Source organism: Idiotropiscis lumnitzeri, chromosome 5 (assembly GCF_059441095.1).
Source record: "Idiotropiscis lumnitzeri isolate Australia: NSW breed Sydney's pygmy pipehorse chromosome 5, RoL_Ilum_1.0, whole genome shotgun sequence".
Lineage (NCBI taxonomy): Eukaryota > Metazoa > Chordata > Actinopteri > Syngnathiformes > Syngnathidae > Idiotropiscis > Idiotropiscis lumnitzeri.
Window position 1 is genome coordinate 7,558,121 of NC_142395.1, and position 24,471 is coordinate 7,582,591.

The window sequence follows — 24,471 nt, forward strand, 5'->3', positions numbered from 1 at the left end:
TTTGTGGTGGACAGGATACATGTCCTCTCATTTTTTAAACTGTTCCATGCAGATTGCTAGTCTAGTGTCAATTCAGATGCCAAAATCACAGACTGGCATGGTACATTCATTTCCACCATTTTCTTTCCAACACAAACTAAGGACTCACCAATATCAATGTTGTCTTTTCCCAGAGCCACCAGGGACAGAAAGAGGAGGTCTCGGTACAAACTCCTAAGCAGGACAAAGTCAGCAAACAGCAGTCATAACAATACTGGATACAGTATTTACCTTTTGTTTGTCATAGACATTAGTGATGGACCGATATGCTTTTTTTCAGGGCCGATACCAATTATTAGTTGTCATGGATTCCCATAAACGATATTTGAAGCCAAATATTCATTTGTAGAAGAAAGGGGTAAAATTGTGTCAAAATGTTGAAAAATAAAAACTCCTAAACTTGACTTAGTTTAAATGCCTTTTAGCTTATATTTATTAAACAATCTTAGCGATTGACATGTTAAAGCCTTTTTAGATTTTTAGAAAATAGACAACTTTGTTTTAAAAGTACTCTGCTGTCAATTATTATGACATGTGGCTTACACAAACAGACACGCATACGCTGGCACTCACTCATTCCTTACTTTTATCACCATTCCCCTCTCAGCATTATCATCAACTTTACTTATCTCTGGAGTCATGTCGTCAAGTAGCTAATTACCTCAGCAATGTGACAATGGGGAGTGATTAGATTTAGCCTCAAGGCAAGGCAGTTTACTGTGGCGAGTAGAACTGCCCCTTATGTTTATATGACATAAAAGGGCTCATAGTAATCTTACAAATTGCGAGTTGTCGTAGATTAACGTTTATTCCAATTTGTTGCTTCTTCTGCTCACGGGACCTCTCCCGTCGTGCGTGTGACTCGAGGTGAAAAAGAAAACAAGCACGAGCACAGCAGAGAAAGTGAGAAGTGTACTGCATAAACCTGCTTTTACTTTACCGGCCTTTAAATAAAAAAATCGAAAAAGGGCAGATGCTGATGATCGGCAAAATGCCCAATATTGTCCCGGACGGTAATTGGTCAATCACAAATCGACATTAAATCCAACATAGACAACTTCATTCATTGACATTGTTTCTATTTTCCTTCTTTTAAAATGTAATTGCCAGCAAAAAGATAATAAGTCATTTATCTTGTCATTGTTTCATTAATGTCAGCTGAACCCCTAGTTGCTCCCGATGGCATGTCATCAGCAGGTAGATGTGACAGCAGTGTGAAGCGCTTTGAGGGCCTTAATAGGTGGAAAGATGTGAAAAACAATTTACCACGCCCCCTTCGCTCTCTCCAAGTCTCAGTGGAAGTCACGAAAGAGACTGAGAAATCAATTGGCACCAACATTTATGGGGACATCCCTACCAATGACCACTTCAACGTAGCAAAAGGAATAACCTCTGCATGGCTGATTTATATGAGAATGGGAACTGGGACAGTGAGCAGAGTTACACAGACGTATGCTGGGAGGCACACTGCTTCTTTGCTGATCACAGTGAAAGCACCAGTCGGGATTTTTACAGACTGAAGTCATTTAGTACTGATGTCATTTTTACATCCAAACTTATTATATAAGTGCCAATGTTGACGTCAATCAACAGTCCCTTTCGACTTTTTCTCTATATTGAGTGTCTACGGAGAGGAAAGGTTTGAACGCCATAAAATCCAAAATATTTTCAGAGGTTGAAGTTGGGCATAAATAGAGTCCGCATTCATTTTGGAGATGATTGCTCATAGTTTTCTGACTTTGACATGATGTTATGCAGAATTTTAGGCTGTCCTCATTTCTGCCACTACAGAATGCAGTTAGTGAGCAAGCTATGCATGTAAATAAATATGATAAAAAAAAAAAGCATCTTCCAATACGGCACTGCCTTGATCTATACGGCACACAACAGAGACCACAAACAAGAAGACCATCAGCGGGGTCATCTAAGTCATCAACAACTCGCTGATAACGTGAGTCCATTGTTAAACACTTCTATAAAGTACAACCTAACTCAGTTTTGCTCCCGCTTCCTTTTTATATATATATATATATATGTATATATATATATATTTTTTTTTTATGTAAATATTGAGACTTGAAAAATAACCAACAACATATGCTTTCAGCTTTAACTTAAGAATCTTTCCCTCCGAATCAGGTTGAGGACGTACATGTTAGGATTTATGTCACATCTTTAAGGAAGCAAAAGTTAAAGTAATTGGCTGAACCCAGCAAACTGCGCAAGGCTAATCAATTGTTCAGTGGCGTTCAGACTCATTGCTCGGTGTGCTTCTGGCTTTAGTCCAAATATAACCATTATGTCACTGACCTTTGCCTTTTGAAACCAAGCGTCTGGTCTTGTAGCTCAAGCAGATGTGCCATTGGTCGGCCGACATCATTCCTCTGGATGCTCCTCACCACACTGTGCAGCAGCTCCTCCGTGAACGCCTTCTCCTCTTTTGGGCCCGTTCGGGACACAGAGTAGCCCACATCTACAAAACCACACGCACAGGCAGCTCAGCAAAGGGCCCTTTTGTCTAGATGATGATTTGAGTCTGCGATGTTTGTTTAGCATTACTTCATTTCATGACACTTAATATGGAAATAGCCACCACTAGCCTATGTCAGATTAAATAATGGCAATAATGGCACATCTGCTGCTGATAGTTTAAATTATGAGCCTACTAAGTCTCCTTTTGAATCTGAATGTGCGCGTAAGTGAACATTCACAAAAACCAACACCCAATTGAAATACAGTGCAGAGATGTATTTGAAACAGACACCCCACACATACAAAACGGATATTTCACTCACTAAAAACACCATGAAAAGTAAAAGATGACTTTTCACGGACACAGATGTGAGCACAGACAAGAGAGCAAAGACAACCCAAATAATGGGCACAAGTCTGCAGCCAGAAGACAACACTCACTTTCTAACAACAGAGTACAATTATGCCCTGAAAAACAGAGAGCAGACAGAGCCCGTTAGCAGTAGAAGACGGCTGGCATGACCAACAACACGTTCCTTCTAAAATGAAAAATTACAACAGAGCCCACGAAAGCACTCTATTTACGACTGAGATTCAAATAACAGGAAATGTACTTGAAAAAGCATGACAATTTTGAAAAACCACTATAAAATGCTTTGAGGGAATTGTGAAAAACTAAGTCATGAAAAAGTCGAAATATCTTGGTGAAGAAGAAAAATATTGAGCGTGCACACCCGTAATTAATACTTGGCCTGAAGCGCCTTTTGCATTCATTACAGAATTAAATCATTTTGGGTGGGAGTCTGTTCATGGCACATCTTGCCTGAATATTAATAACCAAGTCTTCTTATGCAAAAGCACTCTGAATGCATCATAACTCTCCTGTGGAAAGCCCCATCAGCTCACTAAAGATTTCCAACTGGATGAGGTCTGACTGGGGCTGTTCTCAAACTGGAATTATATTTCGGTAATGGCATTCATTTGAGGGTTTGGATGTAGACTACAAAAAGTGAAATTCCTCTTGGTGTTGTGATTCTTAGCGGATGTCTGACTGTTTCATGTCCAAACTGAATGGTATTGTGATAATACGGCAAAATTCTCTCCATATTGACATCAGCGCACTTGCTTTTTGTTGGCTGAAGTAAAGCATCATGTTGCCACCACGATGCTTCACGATACGTATGATGTTCCTCCAATGACGTGCAGCCGTGTTGTTGCTGCAGACATTGCCAACATGTTCATGACCCAAACAACAAGATCTGACAAGACCCATTATATTCAACGGCTTCAGGGTGCATTTTCCTCAAATTAATGGCGGGTGTAACCGTACAGTATATATCGCCCTTCCTTTCCCTTTTTCACAATTAAACTCCAGAATTTGTGCATTCTTTTTCCTCATCACATCATTGCCTGCTTTGACAAGTATTGACATTTATCTCACAGCATTTTATCAAATATTCTTCCTGACAAAACATTTTTGCTGCTAGTTGGTGACATAAAGTGTCCTGTCCAACAATGAAGTATGACTCACTGTACGTGTTCCAGAGAATGTAAAAAGGCTGTACAGGATCCTGCTGCAGCTTCAAGTTATCCCACAGTATCTGGATCAACACATGTTTACTGTCCTCTAACATCCAGTGACGAGGAACCTGCAGAAAGAAGAGAAATTAGCTTCTTGTCTTGGCTGTGTGCTGCATGCGTTTCTGACCTGGGATTCCCTGTTGCAGTGTTCAGAAGTGAGAATGAGTCCGGGCAGGTTGCTGGGCAGGTCCAGCCGCCTGAAGTACCACACAAGGTTCCAGAAGATGATAGGATGATGGTCCACCATGTCAGCCTCTGTGATTACGGGGTCACCCTCATTCTCCAAAAGGCTCTCCAGCTCCTTCCACAGCACCAGAGGGCTCAGGTAGGGAACCGTCACTGGCTCAGGGTTGTGGAGACGCCAGTCCATACTCAATGGATCCTGGACAAAAATGTTGGTGGAAAGTTTTTTTTATGGCTACACAGATAATACAAACAACAGTGGAGTAAAGCCAACCAGATTAGCTTTCCAAGTTGGCGGCTGAGCCTTTCAAAAATGTTCGTCAGGTTACAGAAATGACGCCAATGAAGCTACTTTTTTGGTTAGCAGCAGCCCTCATCTAAGCACAGGCCAGCCTAACATAGGTGAAAGAGTAAGTCACGTGTATACAGAGAAAATGCTTGCAAATACGGGAAGAACATGCACCAGTCCACAGAGGTAGGACCAGACGGACACAAGTCGCACTACAAGTTAATTAGTATTACTTTATCAGATCCCAGCCCCCTAAATGTAGAATACATGCTCATTTCAGAAGTCAGGCATTTAGTTAATTGCATACATTTCTAACATTATTATAGTACTACATTATCAGAGGCAAGCACTTTTGGGATTTATAATGATTGCCATGTACTATTTAAAATTATTCACAACGTGCCTGTTTGTTAAAATGCAGAGCCCTGGACTAAGCTTCTGACCAAATTGATTTTCTTTTGACCCAAGATTTTTTTTCATTGAGAAGAGAGTGAAAAGGTTAAGGGAAAAATTATTTTGACAATACTCTGATATCAGTGGCGTGGACATACAGTGGTTTCGTTCAGGCGGCTCGGTAAACTGCCAGAGATGGGCAAAAAATGGTTGCATTGGGATGTTCCCTCCACTGGACCAAAGGCACTGACGCTACGGGCCATGGCCGTTCCAGAACAAAAAGCCCCCTGGCGCCACTCTGAGGGGATGTCTATACCGTGAGTTCTGGTGGATCGAGTTCTGTGGACAAATAACCAGCTTCCAGTCAAAACTGTGCCACATTGAAAATACTTGGTTCAAAGAATATAAGTCAAATTTTGTAGCATAAGATTGTGGACATCTTTGTACCTTGCTCTCGTTGAACAGTCTTGGGTAGAAATCATGGGGGAGGGAGGAGAGAGAGCTGTGTTGGGACAAGGGGTGGACAAGGTGGATGTGCCCGTATCAAAGCCTGTGGAGGCAGAATATGAAGAGCTCATCGCCTCATCTACAGATGCGCTTTCTTTCAGGAACATCCTAATAACAAAAGAAGAGATCAAGTCCCATTGACAAATAGATCATCATTTGTCATACTATTACAGTTTAAGTAATGGCATCCAAATGCACAGCGAAGGAGTGCTACATTTTACTACCTGCCGGGTCCTCTCGTGTCTCTAATCTCCACGTTAAGAAAAGGCAGGAAGGGGTTTCCACAGAAGGGACAGATGGTGTTTAGATTGGAGTCATCAGCTGTCCAACCAGCCATGATTTCCTCATCATAGACCAGGCAGTCGCATGTTTTACAGCGTGAACAGCTTGATATCAACAGCTGGAAAAAGAAGAAATTTGAGCACATAGAAAAGGAAAAGAAAAATCACTCAAAAATACTATCAACTTTATGAAAAAGAATGCAGAGAATTTAGTCTACAGAAAACTAATGTCTGCTGTTAACAAATATTTAATGTAAAAAAATAAATACAAAAATCTAAGTAATCACTCTGTCACAAGGTTTATTAAATAAAAAGTAATTACAGTGCATGCAGTATTCAAACAGGTGAGTTGATTAGTTTTCACCTCCATTGCATAGTTATTGAAGATGCTGGTGTTGCTTGTGTAGCGTGAGGATCCTGCGTCTGACTTGTCTGACAAAGGGAAGCCAGGAGGTGAAAGGTTGCCTGCCAGATTATGAAAGATGGTAAGAGTATGTGGCAATAGACCAACTAAACATACTTCAGATTGATGTTGAGACAAAAAAAAGATATCACACTGATAATCCACAGACAATTTTTCAAATAAAACTATAAGGGTGTGTTCTGGAAGGTAAAGACAGTTCTCAGCATTTAAGCATTGGAGTGGTCGTGGGCAGTCAGTGGACATCAGCATAATTAGGAATAGTAGGGCAGCAGTCAAGCAAGCCTTAGCCGTCACGTCATTTTTGTAGGAGACTTGTCACTTTTCCACATTTCCAAGTGCAGGTAAATATGATGAAAGAAACTGTTCATGTATAAATAAAAAGTGAAGAATTTACCAGGAAGCAGGGTTGTTGGTCTTCTGAGGCTTGTTGATGCAGTGGGACTGTTAAGTCTGCTGTGGAAAGGGCTTGGTTTTGGACTTATTCGAGATCCTTTTGGGCCAAGAGACCCATTCTTTTGTGGGGAGACCATATAGCGCTTTGACTCTCTTTTATACTCCCCATCTTGAACAGGGAAGCAATCTTCATCGGCAACATCGAGTGCTGATACACTGAGACGGTGAGTATCCTGGGTAAGCAGAGATCGGAACATTATGGATCAGCACAGTGGAGCAGTGCTCAGACTCAGAAGTTTGGGGGCAAACTCTATAGCAACTCAGTACACACATTGAATTTCATAACATATTGCATGTACTGCAGTTATCATCAAGCTCTAAGCACCTAGAGACTGGACTGATGGCCTGCATTGTCTGTTCAAATAGCAAATAAACTTGCCCACTCTTGTGCTTAATGAAGTGCACATATGTTCCTATTGTCCCAAAATATTGTGGTTATTCAGGTTACAGCTGACTTCATATTACTCTAACTGCTGCTGACAGTTACATTGTGATTTTGTACTTTTTGTCAGAGCAATGGCTCACTCTTAGTGTGCGTTCATTGTTTTGCTGTACACACCTTCAAAAAAGACACATTTTTCTCGGGAGTACCTTGGTTGGTGTGGTGAATGTCGCCAGACGCGAGTACCAACGGCTAGCCTTCTCTGCCACACCTCTCCCAGCAGAGAACATACTGGTTTTGAAAACATCCAGCGTTGGCGTCAGCAGCGTGTCAAGAGCAAAAGAGGAGGAGGATGGTGAGGGAGTTGCAACTGGCATGCTGTTCGTCTTCTCCCTATAGGTCCTTGGGCGTGGGCTAGGACAAGGGCTCGGGGTGGTGCTAGCGCTGCGACAGGGTGGTGATGACCACAGACTTGGATGCGATGTGGGCTGTGGGGGCGAAGGAGGGTGGAAGGTGCGAGACCGTGGCACTGCTGGAGTCCTAAAGGGGGAGCTATGGGGTAAACTTGCTCTTCGAGTAACAGAGCGTGAAGAAGGGTGGAAGATGAGGGGGCTGGCGGGGTCCTGCAAGTCCACGCTTGGTGAACGACTGCTCAGTGGGCTCCCCATGTGCTTCATGTACAGCTCGATCTCCCTTGCCAAATGCCTGTTGGCGGTGGGTGTGCGGTTGCCCTCCGGGCACAGATGTTGCTTTTGCTGCTTTGACTGTGATTCAGCAGCAAGCAGGGATAGAGGATCATAGCCAGTCTCAATGCCTGTGCGGTTCACAGTACCACTTGATCCCACATTGCTCATGCTGCAGCAACTTGGGCTGCATTCAACAACATTCTTGTGAGATCTGCAGGTTTTCTGACAAGTCATTCCAACTCCCGTGGTAGTTTTATCCAAATCCAAATCCTCTAAATCAAAAATAGCCTCTAGATTGTTTGCGTCCTCATCACTGCAGTCATTTTCCTCTTCATCTTTAGAAGTTCTTGTAACAGAAGTCTGCTCTAAACCACTCAATGCCAATGACAGAGGCCTCTTGCTCTTACCGAGTTTGGTATTAGAAAGAATTTTTGCATCAGCGCCAAGATGTTCTGCTATTTTAAGTGGGTCCGTTTCACCCTGCCTCATACCCAGACCAAGGACGGTGGTACCACGACCACAGCTGTCTACTTTGTCATCGCTCACATAATGCCCCCTCACACCCTGCCAGTCAAAAGTCGAGCCACCGCCAACAACTTCTTCCAGAGTACTCTTATGTCTCCTGAGCAAGCTATTTGATTGGATCTCACCAATCTCTTCCAGAGAAGAAGTGAAGAGAAGACCTGCAACATGGCCTAAAAAAGATGGGAGAGAACTTTTAAGTTTACAGTGGGTTGCATTCTACTCATATGGAAGTACAATAAGCAATCCACACTGATCTAGTCCGATATATTGGATCGGCAGATATTTTGCATTTTATGCACATTTTGGGACTCGTAATGTTTTAATTTGCTGATCTGATCTAATTAAGACATTACTGCCGCAGTATTACGCACATAACATTTACCAAAAAGAAGAAAAACAGCGGTTCAATCCCGAAATGGCGCAATATATCTATTTAGACAACTAGTATATTTACTCAACAGTCAAAGTCAGTTATCGTGAAAATGTATTGATAAAAAAAAATGGGAGCCGGAATTGAACTCGGCACCTCTGAACTGTGAGGCCATCGTCCTAACCAGTCGTCCACTGCGCCGCCCTGTTTTCTCAATATTCTTTCCAAAAACCAAAGAGAAAAGTTACAAAATAAGTCCTTTGCATTTTTTTTGTGTATTGAGCTTAAGTTTTGGGGTTCCAGTAAATTTATTTCCAACTCTTGAATTCTTTACTGTTTTTGACGCAACATTAGACATGCAGTTATGATATTAGACACGTGGGTAATTTTATAATCGGGGCTTTCATAACATATGACAATGTTTAAAGTTCTGCGGTATGAAGACGCCATAGTATTGTCTCTCTTCTCAAGGTCGATGCTCTTAGTTGGTAATAGTCACCGAGAATATGTTTCTGCAGGGGGAAGAGAGCCCCAATGCTGAGTGAGCCTGTCATTGTGCAGCATGCTGTGGCTGCGGCTCAGCTTCTGGTCAAAATGAAGCATAATACTGTGATGTACATATGAAGTGTCGATGCACGATGTGTTCTGCAATTCTAATTATTTCTCACAGATTTTAGTTGCCTTCTTCAACAATGTATGAGCAGCTAATCTAACTCACAAAAAACATCAACACCCCCCCCACACACATCTATATAGGTTTCCGTTTCTTATTTTTCCCGAGAATCAAGTCTGTAGCACCCAATCTAACCCGGACAAAGCCTTTGTCCATGAAAGGCCTGCCAAAACTATCTTTAAAAAAAAAACAGGTGCAAAAGGAATATGAATGAAATCAACAAAAGAAATACTTTTAAAAGCAACAAAAAATTATTACTCTCCTCTTTTTCAAGTGTCTCGATATAATTTTAAAACAAATACGAACAATTGCTTTTAAGACATAGAAAGAGCCCTGTCTCTCTTCTCTGTCCTCTCCTGGCAGGAAATTTCAAGATTCATAAAGCAAAAGGGCTAACATTTGGAAAACGTGAAAAATAAAAATCATTAAAAAAATAAATAAATAAACGACTATCTGTCTACCAACAGCACAAACTCCCCTCGTGCTGGAGTTCAATTTTGACATAAGGCGAGTTACGTATTTTATGTCACTATGTCCTCCTTTTGAAATCTGCTACAATTAATTCAGAACTTGAGTTACAATAGGAATATTTACCACCAAAGGTTTTTAATATTTCCACTATCATCAACTAAAAAGAGAAAGGTCTCCTGTTTCCTGACCTACATAAAGTCCTTGAAATCTTTCTTGAGGATTATGATCTATCAAGTTAATCATCTCAACACTTTGACTGTTTTGGTAACAGCTCATTTCAACACACTTCTAACTCTAAGGAGGAAAAGTGGGACAGAAATACATTTTAAAGAAATTATATCATCAAGTTACTTTTACCTGTGCTTGTGGAAGTCTTAGCTCTACATTTTGAGTTGTCATATTGACAGCTTCTTCTAACAATGCCACGGGTATGCAAGGACGAACTGATCTCCACATCCAGCTGAGGAAGGCAGTCTTTACTTCCCTTCGTGCTTTCGGTTTCCGACACTAAAAGTAGAGAAAACACAATTTAAGTAAGCACGTAATTTTGCACGAATGATACAAATTATCAGTAGATATGAGATCAAATAGTCTACTGACAAGAACTGGAGTCACTCTCTTTCTTATCATCCTTGTCAGGGTTAGGGTCTCCTCTGCGAACCTCCTCTTTGGACAGCGAATTGTAACCCAAATCTGATTGATCTCCTAGATGACAGACACAAACAGCACAAATAAACTATGAAGTGGAGGAAAATAAGAGAGGGACAAGATGAACATCAAGTTACCTGACACCAAATCATACAAGCACAGATTTCATAGGAAAGTACAAAATGCCAAAGATTGCAGTTAGCTACAACTGTAACGTACATAAATTAGGCAAATTGCACTGTTCAACAGTGGAGACCAATTGCTTATTTCACACTACAAAGTGCCAAAGAAAGAATGAACTTGTAGTATATGTGAAACGCCATTCCTTCCATCCATTAATTGTCACTTCATCTCTAAATAATTATGAAATTATAAACTTGGCATCCCTTCTTCTGGCTCTGCTGTGAGCCGTGGCTCCCCTTTTAGCCAAGGCAAAAAAAAAAGAAAAAGAAAATAATATCCCTCTAGGTAAGCACTTGCAATAATCAACAAGAGGTCAATTAGTGGGTGACCATGCAGGGAATAGAATAGGGACGAAAACACACAACACATCAATGTGCCACAAGGAAATGACTGAAGTTAAGAGATTTGACAGGGAAATAATATGGCAATGAAAGTTCAGAAAGAAAATATAAACAGTGATGGGTCAATTAAGGGTAAGAGAGATTTACAGGAAGACAATTTTACCTGGATTGAGGGTGGGTTTTCTGTGCTCAGAGCCCCCCCAGCATGAGTGGGCCCTGGCGCCCACGCTGCTGCGCACATGGCCGACTGCATGCAAGAAGCAACAGAGGCAGGGCCAAAGTGAGGGGCAGCATTAGGGACAGAGCAGAGCAGAAACCACAGCCGCAAAACCATGAAGAGACATTTAATGACATGAATGAAGAAAAACAGCCAAGGTGGAAAGAAATGACGACGTGGCCAGTGGATGGATGGCACGTGACAAATGAGGGAGGGAGGGAACATGTAAAAAAGAAATTCTGTCAAATAATGATTCTGTCAGTAAAAGACTGAGCCACCCAGTTGAAGTATACCTGTGCTCAATCTATCCTCAGTGGGATCTACTTTGATGGTGTCAGCGGTGTAAGGACCCTGCTCGTTCAGGTTCGCGTCAGCAGCACTATCCAGGCTGCCATGACTAACAGCATCCATGTCGCTGCCATCTGGTAAAGAAAAAATAAGTGTGCCATTTGTACACCACTGGACATTGTATTTTCAGTTTTTAAACAGAATTTGATGAACATTCAGATTTTCATGAAATTACATTTTAGAGCAACTGAAGAATTTCCTCTCAGAGAATTTACCTGAGAGCGGGCTATGAGTAAGAGGGGCATGTTTCCGTAGTGACCGTTTAAACTGAGCCACACCCAGAACAACATTCCTTAGCTTCATCCATAGGAAGTAGCCTCCTCTGGTGCTGCTTGGCCATGTGCTCTCCAACACTGCCTGCAAATAAAGAGGAAGAAATACTTTGACCGCAAAATGGAATATGACATGAAGCAGGTTGATATGATATGATCTTCCTTGCCCTAGAGTTTTTTTTTCTGCAATTCCATTCTGTCTACCTGTTCACAAGGACATCAGGGATAGTAATCCGTTTTAAATTTTTACGAATACCTTAATGACAAGTAACTACACTAAAAAATAACTTAACACATAAAAATTATTTCATACGAATAACTCTGAGGCATACGTGGCTACCTTGTTGTAGTAACCATATGTGATAGCATTGGGGTGTACGCCAGCTTTCTTCATCTCAAAGAGGACCCGAACAGCAAGGACTGGCTGACCATATTGTCCACAAAGCTGCATCAGTACTCTGTAGCACACCTGCACAAGTATGAATAAAGTTGTTAAGGCAAGATGATGAACGGCCTTTAATACCAAAACTTTCATTTCATTTAATTTCCTCCATTTGTTTATAAAAAAAGAAACTAAAATATGAGTACAAATGTTTTATGATCGAGAATGAAATGGAGCAGAAAGAAGTGAAAGTTTTATTTTATCATGTTTCATAAGAAATAAAAACTGAAACCATACTGCTCAGTTTTTTTTAAGAAGTATGGTATGATCAATGGTACCAAAAGCCTTTTAAGGTCAACAAAAACATTGCCAAAAAAATATCTGCTTATCTATTGCAGTGAATATTTTTTCACTTAATTGCATGAGCGCCATTGATTGGAGTGGTTCATTCTAAATCCATACTGACTATTTCTTAAAACGTATCTTTTTTTTAATTTAGCTAACCTAATTATAGTTTCTCTCATATCTTTGAAAAATCATATTTATCTCCATTTTCATAAATTGGAATAATTTTGGTTATTTTTATTTTGCCTGACATAAATGACAGATTAATGTACGTAAATGGTTTCATTACCAGGTCAGTAATATTCTTTACCAATATCATATCCATATGTGTATAGTAAGTGGATCACTTTCTTGCACAATTGTTTACAATATTCAATATTTCTTCTTTTTTTACCTTGCCAAGAAAAATAATCCACATTATCGATTGTTGTGTTTTTATTTTCATTGCCTTTTTGTAGCTATATTTGCTGCAAGATTAGGGCCTATATTTACAAATAAGTCATTAAACACATTTGCAATTTCAGTTTTATCAAAATGTCAATTATTTTTCACAAAACTATTTGGAAGAGTTGATTTTATTTTATAATTTCTGTTTCACTTGACTGAAGAGCCAACAGTTACATTACATTATGGCATGCTTGTAATAACATTACCTCATCAGGTGGCTGTAGTTTCTTAGACTGCATTTTACGGAGGACATCATAAGCAGTACGAAGGGCTCGCACCTTTGAATGGCAAACCTTCACATATGCAGGCAAGCAAATAAACCAGAGGCCATAACAATGACGGAGGAGGCACATGGACCACAGCTTTGGAATAGAGGAATATTTTTTAGCTGTTTTCTGTGCTGATTTAATCTCCTGTGGACAAAAAAAAAGGAATACAGAATGAAGAAAAGTTAGGAAGTTAAAATTATGTTATGGAGACTGCCATTCAAATTTTTACAAGCAGACTATTTGAGTAAAATGTTGATGGCATTCGTTCACAGAGCATATATACTGTAAGAACCAAAAGGGTAATCACGAATAATAGAAACTAATCATGATACAGTTTTTGTGAACATATTTCCAAACATCTTTGAGTCTGTAGAAATTAATAAAAAAAAAATATCCTCTTTTCTTTTGTTATATTAAATACTGCTATTGAACTTAATACTTTGGACAGGAAATATTTGACGTGTGTTTTCCATTTAAGTTTCTCATCTACGGTCACCTCAAAGAATCCATCCAAATTGATCCAAATGGATCTGTAATTTTGTATCAGTTCCCAAAAATGATTATTTTTAATGCCAATTGAATTACATTAAACCAATTTCAGCAATTCCATACTAATCAGTTATTAATTACTGCCTCATCAAAAAATAGCATCGTCTGCAGATAAAATAAAATTGATCATACATAAATCATTAATATTGTTATTGCTTTTATGTTTTCTAGAGCGCTTTATTAGAGCAGAAGCTGTTGTGAAAGCGCTTTATAAATGAAGATTTATTAAATGGTATTGTATAGAGACTAAATAATTTGAGGCTCAGCACTGACCCCTGGGGGACACCACAATAAATGTCCAAACATGTCGAGCATAAATCCCCATCTCACAAACTGGCTTTTGTTAGTCAAATAATTCCTCATCCAGTCCAGTACCCTTCCAAAGATACCACATCGCTCCAGTTTAATATATCGTTATTTATTGAATCAGACAATGTTCTTTATATCCAGGAAAATTCCAATCATATCAGTTCTGTTCCAATGTATTAGTTATTTCCTCTACTGAAGCGATTAATGCCAATGATGTTAATCTGTTTGATCTGAATCCATACTGCCTTTTCTCTGAGTAATTTGTTTCTGTCCAAGAAGCTAAACAACCGGTTATTGCGCAGCTCTTTTTTCAATATTTCACAAAATGTGGCAGTAATGAGACACATTGTGAGTAGGCACTTGCTACCAGACTTATAGAATGCAATGACCTTAGCGCTTTTCATTTTATTTGGAAATGTAGCCGTTTGAAATGATAAATTACATATATGTAGTTTACGTTGACAGAAAATGAACAACTTTTTCTGCTCGATCAAAGCTCATTACATGAATACTGAACATAGACCACAATGAATACAGCAGGATGCTACAATGGCATTCACCTGCTTGCTGCGCCTAAACATGGGTGCGGGGCTGGTGGGACAGCTGTGCCTGGCATTGAGGCGGGAAGCTGGGGTCTCAAGCCCTTCCACTGGGTCAAACAGGTCAAGACTTAACACTGGGAAGCCATCATATCTAATGAACAAACATGCATAGAGAAATTATGAGACAGATCATTTTTCACAAATGACTTAAGAATGTTTCTCTTTTGAAACTATGCTTCTTACAAATATATTGTTTTAGCCACTGAACGCCTGTTTACTCCTCTTTTAAATAATACCCAATAGGTCATGAACATTTCACTTCCTTGGATTGTTTTCTACCTGTAGCATAGAGGATGTTCTTCGCCCTCATGCAGAGGCGGCAACTCTGGAGGTGTGATGAAGACCGTGTGCTCACTTCGGTGGGATTCATCAGTCTCTATCAGCCTGATTTCTTCTAGCCGGTCACCATCTACCTGCAGAAAAGAGGGCATCTTTACATCTTTTAAGTTGAAACCCCAAATTCTGTTATACAAATGGACAGATGACTTTGACATTCTGACAGATACTGGTACCATGTCACACAGATTTAAAAACGGCTGCTTATTCAATTCCAGGCCCTTGATGTATTTTCTGAAAATTACCCTTTAAAATCGGTGTAGGTCCAGTTAAGCCCCCCCAGCAATGTATTTAAAGATATTTCTCATTCATTTAATACAGTTTAAAAACATTAAGAAATTTGCAGGTAGCAATTCTGTGCCAATCCAATTACCGCATCTGTGTTGCTGCACCTGTAACCCCATGTCTGTTTAAGACATTTACTTGTGCGTGAGTATCCCTTTTCACAACAAGATTGTGATGTGGCCTCTCCAAAAGCCACAAGCTCTAAAGACAGCCTGTCACGGCAAGCCATAGTATGGAGGAGCTCACTCGAGCCACACCTCGGGAAGGAAGGCACAGGAAAGACAATGCACATCGTACAGTATACTGCCTGCCGTCCAGGTATGGTAAATTCGAGTAAGATTACAGTGAATTGCTGTTGCTGCAAATGAAAACGAACACAACCACAAAATCCCATTTGGGAAACTGAATTGATAGTATCTTATTTGTTCTTGCTCGCGTGGACTATTAAGTTGAGGACAAGGCCCTAAAATGCCCATAACAAACAACAACAGACATACTGTACCTTGACCCCCTTTTCAGCATTCCGATCAAAGCTGTACAGCTGCTTACAGAGTGAGGCAGAAAGAATAGATAGAATAAAAAAATCAAGTGGATGGAAAGAAGATTAAAATTAAAGAACAAAAGTAACACTAGACTGTAATAACATGATAGTTGGAATAACATATGAGAGCTCTTGTGACATGGTAGACGTGTGAATGGTATCATTTGACGGGATCAAAATTTAAACATGAGTAGTAACAAGTTTTTGTGCTCTCATTTTGAATGAAGCAATTTGATCCAAATCAGCCTTTGACACCTTTATCATTCGATACTCACATCGTACCTCCATACAACCTTAACCATCGCCAGTACTGTATAACGATCAACAGCATTGTCATAAACCATTGCCTTCATCTCTTAATAGTTCATATTCTTCTTTTTAACCTACTATCAGGGCGTATCCAGAAAATGTTCACTGAGTGTAAGAATGCACTGTACTTTACTCAAAACAGATTATTTGATAGTTTTCATTTTGATAATTTCTGAATATACTCTTTAAATATGCCGTTAATATATATATATATATATATATATATAAATAAAATGGCAAAATCAAAATTATTACCAATGTATGAGGGTGGTCACCCCATACCTCCGTTCCCGCTTACTGTAGTTTTTGCATTTTTGAGATTTTAGAGTTTGCAGTGTTAAAAAAAAAAAAAACTCTTTCATTTATTTTTTCATATACTGTATGTTAAAACTGTATGTTTAACCTGAGAAATTAGTAACTTTAAAATTATCTTTTGTAAAATCATCCGTTTGCTACCACCATTTTATATGCCTCGAATTTTTTATTATTGTTTCTAAGCTTGTCACAGTTTGACTAAACTGGCCAATCGGATACTAGAGACGGAAGGTGTGATCGAATTTTTCCTTGCACAAACACACAGCCCCCATCACACGGGTTTCTTGGCAGGATTATTGAACTCCAGTCAGCAAGAGAGGTGAATTAAAAATAAGGAAATGGACAGCCCTCTAAACAAATCAAGGGTCAACATATGTAATGCTTATTTTCGATGCAGAGGGCGGCATTCTTGGGCCTGAGATGTTGTTCTCATCGGGGCATAGTTTTAATCAATTGCATATTTCAAAACTTTCAACCTCAAACCAGTAACACTTCATGTTTGGCAACCTTTCAACTTGAATAAGCCATGCGTTAAAAGTAGCAGCCATGGTTAATTGTATACTGTGCATGTCGCATGCACGTTCGTGAGGGGCATTGCTTTGGTCTGGGATGCAAGAGGATGGGATGGAGGAGTGAAGCGAGGCTGTAGTCAAATTTGGCTAGCAGCATCAACATCATATGCCGCATTTTTAAGCACTATACAAGTCAGTTTTGTTACCGTGCTCTTCTCATCTCGAATTTCCCATTTGGGGATCGTTAAAGTACTCTTATTAATTAAGGCGCTCACTTTTTCCACACAGTCATCGAAGAAAGCCAGACTGGCATCTTTGTCGCTAACAAAGGAGCACTCCTCAATAAAACGGATGAACATCTGGGTTTTGGTCATCAGTGTGTAGAACTTCTGGTGGGAGCGGTCGCGGCTTTTCAAGAACCCTGGAGACATAGATGTTAATATTTTGCTATAAGCATCAGCCATCGCTTACAAGCGCATTGTGCGTCTCAGTTCAACTCTCCAAAATATGTTTTATGATAGCAAACCCTGAGTAAGGCCAGATTTCAATACAATATTACATGGTTAGTCTAAAATCAAACCGAAAGAAACATAGGATGTTCTCTATTGTTCATCATAACATCACAAAATAATGTTACATTTAACATTGGCAACAACTATTCTCAAAAGAAGAAACTATGAGATCATATCAGCCCCAAATGACTTCAGCTGCAAAGTGAACAAGTTCTCATGGTCAGGGGCCAAACAGAAGACATCAGCAGCTGACATGTGAACTTGACAAGTCTTGCGATGTAGATGTAACAGTTACATGGTCTGATATTGCATTTTGATATAGTCATGATAGTTTTTAATATTGGAAAGTGGAGTAATTTAAGGGGTGGTTAAAGTCCAGTATTTCCCCAGAAAGCTCAGGTACCAAATGCACCGCTGGCCACTGGCTAGGATGTCCTCAACCATTGATTACATTTCCATCAAACCACTTTATAAATCTGCATGAAAGCAGTCAAACACTCATCTAAACAAGTTCGTCTTCTGGTGCATTATCCTAGCCGTCATTTGTCTGATACTGATACAACAAGACTTGTTTTGCAGAGGAAAAAAAACCCAGCAAACCTGTGAACTTGATGAAAATGCGATGTGCGTGTGTGTTACTAGTAGGCTAGTGAGTAAGAATACGTGGATTGGTCCACTACAAGTTTCTGTTTTCCAACTAAATTATTTCCCATACCTTGCAGGTCAAAAAGTGAGCTGGCGTCTGTGGCTTTCTCAGAAGGCGCCTGGGTAATGGGTCGCAGGAAGGAACGGTATCCCTTTAAAATGGCTGCCATGAAACGCAGAAAGGTTTCCTGGATCTCTAGCTCCACTGTATGGAGACTTTTCCCACAGCTTAATTCTGATAAATCACTGATGCTGAGCTCTAGCAGGCTATCAGACCGGTACTGACCTGAAGACAGAGGAGTGACAAATTAAACTCGTGATACCTGGCTAAATATAGAGTAGAATTTGAGCCGTAAAATCAAGATATATTAACCCCATGAGGTCTACTACATCTGACAGAAAAGCACTACCAAGGGACAGTGGGGGAAAAAAGGTTCTTTAATCTGTCAGTACTCACCATCAACTAGTTGCTGGTAGAGATTATTCAACACATTCATTAGGTTTTTACAGGCTTTCTTCGGTAAGCACTTCCATGTGAGGGTTCGCTTATCTTCATTACTAGAAAATAAAACACTCTAGGTTTTGGATGGGCAAAGGTCAGATTCCAACAAGTCCTACACCACAATTGTGTGTTTTACTTACTTGGCTAATGAATTGATTCTGATAAAATAAAATAAATTAAAATAAACAATAGCAAAACACTGTCTGCCAAGCTAGACCACATAATTTGGAACTAATGCTTAGTACATATGTGACCATTGAGGAAATAATGGTACGTTGTACACGTTTTTTCATCAGCAACTCAAATATTGCATAAAACACACAAAAAGGTCAACTGGTATGTGAAGTCAGACGATCAGAACAACTGCAGCCATTAATTGCAAATGAGATTTGGCAAATGTACAGAGAAAAATTCAAATGAGTGCACACTACATTAACCACAGAATTGTCAAATCAAAAACAAAATGAGCTTTATACAAATGATGGAGAATTAAATCAAGTCGGGTGTACTCACTGGAATATGGTGTTTGTGTCCAGGTCCACACAGCTCACATCTGGTGGCGGGTCATAAAGTTCAAAATAACGGGAGTCCACTCCTACAATGAATGGGCATGGCGCACTCAACACATCAGCCAGTGCCAGGGGGCAAAGCGGAATATATGGGCAAGGCCAGTGGAAGGGGAAAATCATCTGAGGAGGATGAATATTTTCAAAACAACAGTTGTGCATTCACTTCAATTTGTGGTTTACTTTGCATTTACCGACAGTATTGGGTTAATGATGATGAGCGAATCAATTTTAGGAATACAAGCAAAACATTAGGATAAATCAATTTGAAACGGGAGATCAATCGCATTACTGCAACATTATACTGAGGATAAGGTTAAAATTGGAAATGACACAAAATCAAGTCAGTACATCTAATTGTAGCAACTTACAGACACCAAAGCTTCGGTTACACTGGTCAGTACTGCGGGTCTTAATGAGTGAATCAGAATCTTTTGTTCAGTGACAGCAAACACCAGCAGGGTGACTGCATTCTCTGGACCCAGATTCTGGAGCAATGTGGAAAAACGACCGCCACTACAAACAAGTCAAATGCAAGAAAACAATCAAATTCAATGAATGAAAGGCCTTGGAACACACTATTCTATTAATCATTGTGAGGACGACTGATGACAAAATGAATAAGACTACAAAACCAAAAATACAGAAACTCCAGACACTTTTACCTTAGTGGTAATGGAGAAGATATTGGCTGGCTCAGCATTAGACTGTCATGAGGGGAAAGCTGTAGAATAACAAAATAACAAAAAAAAAGAAGAAGTGTCACCCTTTTTCAGCACAATGAATTAAAATTAAAATTAAATTAAATTAAAATCAACGTTTACCTGCACCAGAATGCGAGGTCTCTGAGAAGAAGGGAATGGAACTTTGTGCATGAAATGAGAAATGTGCCTATGAAGAAATAGAGACATAGTATTAAAAAAAAGATCCAGTAGACATCTAAAATGTTAACAACAAGGGTTGTCCCAAGTCTTCGATTTAATGCCATCATTCTTCGAATGTCAGCACATTCTGTTTTGATGTGCTCTACACAGTACCACTTTGATGCATTTACATCACTACTTAAATTAGTATAATACAATCACAGGTTTTCTGCAGGTATCAGATCAGGTATTTAATATTTTTTAATGTTGTTTTTAATGCAACTTAAAACAAATTTAATGCCAGAGTTCAAACACATAAACACGCGCGTGCACACATATTTACATACTTACATATACAAACATACAGTATGACTGCAAGTCAAATAAAATTTTTAGGTAATCATAATTAATCAAATGATTTCTATAATTCACTCACAATCAAATGATTTCTATAATTCACTCATAATTACTGGCAAATTAATCACGCGTTTTTTAGCTGTTCCAAATGTACAATACATTTTTTCCAAGGTATATTCATACTCTCGTTAATAAAGAAAAATGGACAAATAACTTTACCTATGACAAAAACCCTTGTATCTTTTAGTTCATTGATGCAGTAATTTTTTAGTAATTTATAGTTATTTGAAGTTAAAAAGATAACTTTGTAAAACACTGAATCTGATTTGTGTTGAGGGTATTTTTTTATGTATCATGTTTTTCTTTTCAAAATAAGAGGAAATTAATTGCAACATAAAGGAACTTGTGGACTCCTGCCCATATTGTTCATTGTAACTTACAGTCCCAAGACTCCACAAATGTATATATTTTTATCGTATTTCTGACTACTAAATTGTGTTACACTGACTCTTTTGCACAACATTGTAAACCAGGGGTCTTCAATCCTGTTCCTCGAGGGCCGGTGTCCTGCCCGTTTTCCGTCTCTCCCTGGTGCAACACACCTAAACGATCTTTATCTAACTTTTGCAGACCATGCTGATTATCTGATCATTTGAATCAGCTGTGTTGCAGCAGAGAGAGATGGAAAACCTGCAAGACACCGGCCCTCATGGAACAGGATTGAGGACCCCTGTTGTATACCTTTATTTAGTTAAGTTTTACACTGATGCGCATAGTCATTAGTAACGCGGCTTTCCTGCAAACAGTCAGAAATAACACCAATGATGTTACATTAGCTATCTTCAGGAGTTGCTGAATAAAATACGCTAAAGAGCAAGTGACTTGGAGTTACTCCGTGTGGCAAGATGGGTATACATGGTTCTTGGCTGCATGGGCACTAATTAACCCTTTGAGAACTGTAGCGACCTAGTTAAGGACATCGGATTAATGTTTTTTTTTTTTTTTTTTAAATTCCATTTAAGGCCTTAATTTTCCCAAAATCCATTGAATGACTTTTAAAGTTGACATCCTAGTCTGTTAGCCACAGTAAGTTGTCACTTATTATTTGAGAGAAGGCTGATGGCAGCAACAAAGCAGATGAAAGCCACATAATGAATGCAAAATCAGCATACAGAGCTGGAGAGGAGAGGCAAGTTACCGTTTAGTGACAGAACTAAAATGCCTGCAAAATAGGTTAACGCTGTTACTGTCCTTCTTTTATACTTCATGAGGCGCTTGATTTGGGATCAGAAACTTTCCTCCTAAAACTACATGTTTGAAAGTGTTTTCAGAGTTAGAAAGGAGAGAATAGTGCTCAACTTCTATTTGGGCCGATTTTTACAAAATAGTTATGCCAAAGATCACCAGTCATAACGGACAAGATATTAAGCATTAACGTGTATGTGCAATCAGGATAAGGGGGGAAACAGTTGTATTCATCAGCTTTAAAAGAATCAGATCACAGCTGTTAAACAAAAAGCATATCAGATCATGTTGTTTACGTGATCACTTGTTCGTGCCAGAAATACAATAAAGCTGATTTTTACTGTGCATGAAAACAAATCAGACACTACACTTCCCAAGTATATGTGGAAGATATAGATAAGACAAAATATGTTAAACTCACTTCTCAATTGGCAGGGCATGAGGACCGGAGATGGAATAACGATAAAGAAAGGTGAGGAACTTGCGAAAGGCATCGAAGAAGGGCCAGTGAGAAAGCAGACAGATACATTTGTTGGTGTAGACAGAGCAGGTGCGGGAAGTGGTATTGTTGGTGACATCAGTTGGGCTGTTACAGGGGGTGGCTTCGGGTGCATCTGTGTTCGGTAGACCCAGCTGGGACCTTTGTTGATCAGTGAGACACTCATGTGGGTAGGGTTCGTAAAACTGTATGGCAGCGCCGTATACCTGAATACAAAAAGATGTGTGTTAGATTAATAGCTCACCATCTATTAGCCACAGTACAATGTTACCTCTCCATCAATACATCTACTTTAGCGTACTCTCGCATTAATACATTTGAAAGCATATAAATTTTTATGTATGATTGCATTTGACCCCAAAACGCAGGTGCTTCCCAGAAGTACGAAACGGTTTTGGAAAGAGCAGAGCAAAAAAATAAATAAAAAGGCCTTATCAGTTCACCAACTAGGTTGTTTGCTGATGACGCCAGGGCTAAGGGCAACTGAGTGTTTCTATGTGCTGTGTTATTTAAGTGAAGTTTGACAATATATTATTCAGATTGTGAAATTCAAAAGTGATTTTATTGATGTGTGTGTGAGTTTAATGTGGTTAATGGTGCTCCATAAAAGGGTGATAGTGGTGGGGTAGGCAAGCCATTTTTTTTTGTTTTTGCGTGTATGTGTGTGTGTGAGAGAGGGGGTGTGTGTGTGGGGGTGTGTGCGTACGTAGGTGTGTGCATGTGTGTCTCAGTTTGTGTTCCTTTACTAGCGCACCACTTTGACCCCCCCCCCAAAATCCCACACCTATTTTAGACCCTTCTCTGTTGCCATCATGAGGAGGGGTAGTAACAGCAACAACTGAAAACCATCAAGACAGGTATCACCATTAAACTTTGTGCTCAAATATTGCATGTCCTGTTCAGTCTTTTGATCCTAAAAAGTCAAATCTGCAACTTATTAGATAAATACACACACAAGGCGTTAAGTGGAAAAAAGGCACTTGTGTTAATGCTTTTATGGTTTTGGCTCTACCAGCTAGATGACAGCTAATGTCTGTAGCTGGCTTCATCTGAGGGTGCAGCAGAGATGTTTGATGCATTGGTTGGATAGGCACTTTAAAAACACTTCGGTCAAGAATTACACAATTTGGGGAAAAACGGACGGAACCACTAATTGGCTCAATCTGTCCCACCTTCTTGGGTTGTTTTGTATGATTTTTGGGGGAGTTGTTTTGTACAAAACTGACAAATTCTGGGTTGTTTTTGCAGAAAGTTTGGGCCAAATTAACCCAAGTAGTGGATTAGTCCATTTTGACTGTTTTTCAAGTGTGAGAATACAGACAGAAGAAGAACCCATGACGTAATCCATCCTACCTTCTCTCCAGAGGCTCCAGTTAGGACAAATGTAGAGAAAACAGGCAGTGAGTATTTGGTGTTAATGGGCCAACACTCAATTGTGGCCCCCATGGGAAGGCAGAAGAGAGCAACTGATTCGGGCAGTGGGAATGACTCATAGTCCTCCTCTGGATATCTGCTGAATAACCCTAAATGAATAAATAAATAAATAAAACAACCATGTGAGAGCAAGATAAGAGCAGTAGAATAGAACTAAGACTCAACTAAACACAGTTGATGCGAACAAAAAAGAAAAGGTGTAACTTTACTGAGCCAGAAGAAATACCAGCCTGGATCAAAGGTTAACAGTGGTTTGTTATTATGCATGGATCATTTGACAAATAACTTTTATTTGCATTTACATGACATTAACATTTTAAATTGGCTGTCAATGACCCAAATCTTTTTTCAGTATGATTATATGCTTCACTAAATGTGAAAAGAAAACTGACTGCGCTTGTGTGGCAAAGAAGCAAAAACTGCTCAATCATGCCAACTTTATGCGCAACTTGTATTTCACCAGTACTATTTCCACCTCCAGATATGTATGAATAAAGAGAGCACATGGGGTATAAATGTAACCTTTAGCCAGTTTTAGTTATTTATGTGGACTGATTTACTTGAGCAATTCAACTATATCCAGTATTTGAATAAATCTAACAGACGAATGAAGCAGGTTATAAGTTAGTATCACATTTTTGGCTCAGTTTGCAAAATCCTGTTGTCTTCAAATGAAACAGATACTGAATAAGTATGTTTGTTTCCAAGCTCAGATATTGCCTGATCTGGGCTGCAACACTGAAAGGAAAATTTACATATACAACACATTAGTGAGAAAAATAGGATATCCAATTGGGCATCTTGTCATTATTCACTGGAAAATTGAAGATGGGAAATTCCGACTATCTCTCGTTACTTTTGTGATTCAAGATTTAACAGATGAAATAAGCTTTGATATGACATTTTTTC

At 39.4% G+C, this 24,471-nt stretch overlaps 1 protein-coding gene across 11 annotated transcripts in view; it reads right to left on the reverse strand.

Moving 5' to 3' along the window:
* The window catches only part of LOC148336784 (C-myc promoter-binding protein-like), a 55,888-nt gene that overhangs the window by 3,055 nt on the left and 28,362 nt on the right, over positions 1-24,471 (reverse strand). Inside the window, exons 5-34 of one of the 11 annotated variants that reach the window (XM_088296502.1) lie at positions 23,482-23,651; positions 22,051-22,334; positions 19,989-20,055; positions 19,830-19,888; positions 19,536-19,680; positions 19,112-19,287; positions 18,554-18,654; positions 18,167-18,382; positions 17,215-17,360; positions 15,765-15,803; positions 14,921-15,054; positions 14,600-14,732; positions 13,119-13,325; positions 12,079-12,207; positions 11,682-11,823; positions 11,412-11,540; positions 11,065-11,148; positions 10,330-10,434; positions 10,087-10,236; positions 7,214-8,385; positions 6,564-6,795; positions 6,068-6,210; positions 5,689-5,864; positions 5,405-5,572; positions 5,116-5,296; positions 4,220-4,474; positions 4,043-4,160; positions 2,953-2,979; positions 2,350-2,512; positions 149-213 (exon numbers count right to left, since the gene is read on the reverse strand). In XM_088296502.1, the coding sequence (XP_088152628.1) occupies positions 149-213; positions 2,350-2,512; positions 2,953-2,979; positions 4,043-4,160; positions 4,220-4,474; positions 5,116-5,296; positions 5,405-5,572; positions 5,689-5,864; positions 6,068-6,210; positions 6,564-6,795; positions 7,214-8,385; positions 10,087-10,236; positions 10,330-10,434; positions 11,065-11,148; positions 11,412-11,540; positions 11,682-11,823; positions 12,079-12,207; positions 13,119-13,325; positions 14,600-14,732; positions 14,921-15,054; positions 15,765-15,803; positions 17,215-17,360; positions 18,167-18,382; positions 18,554-18,654; positions 19,112-19,287; positions 19,536-19,680; positions 19,830-19,888; positions 19,989-20,055; positions 22,051-22,334; positions 23,482-23,651 (5,316 nt within the window). Of the gene's footprint in view, positions 1-148; positions 214-2,349; positions 2,513-2,952; positions 2,980-4,042; positions 4,161-4,219; positions 4,475-5,115; positions 5,297-5,404; positions 5,573-5,688; positions 5,865-6,067; positions 6,211-6,563; positions 6,796-7,213; positions 8,386-10,080; positions 10,237-10,329; positions 10,435-11,064; positions 11,149-11,411; positions 11,541-11,681; positions 11,824-12,078; positions 12,208-13,118; positions 13,326-14,599; positions 14,733-14,920; positions 15,055-15,764; positions 15,804-17,214; positions 17,361-18,166; positions 18,383-18,553; positions 18,655-19,111; positions 19,288-19,535; positions 19,681-19,829; positions 19,889-19,988; positions 20,056-22,050; positions 22,335-23,481; positions 23,652-24,471 lie in introns of all 11 variants that reach the window. The other 10 variants (XM_088296505.1, XM_088296501.1, XM_088296504.1 and 7 more) reach the window with 10 other exon arrangements.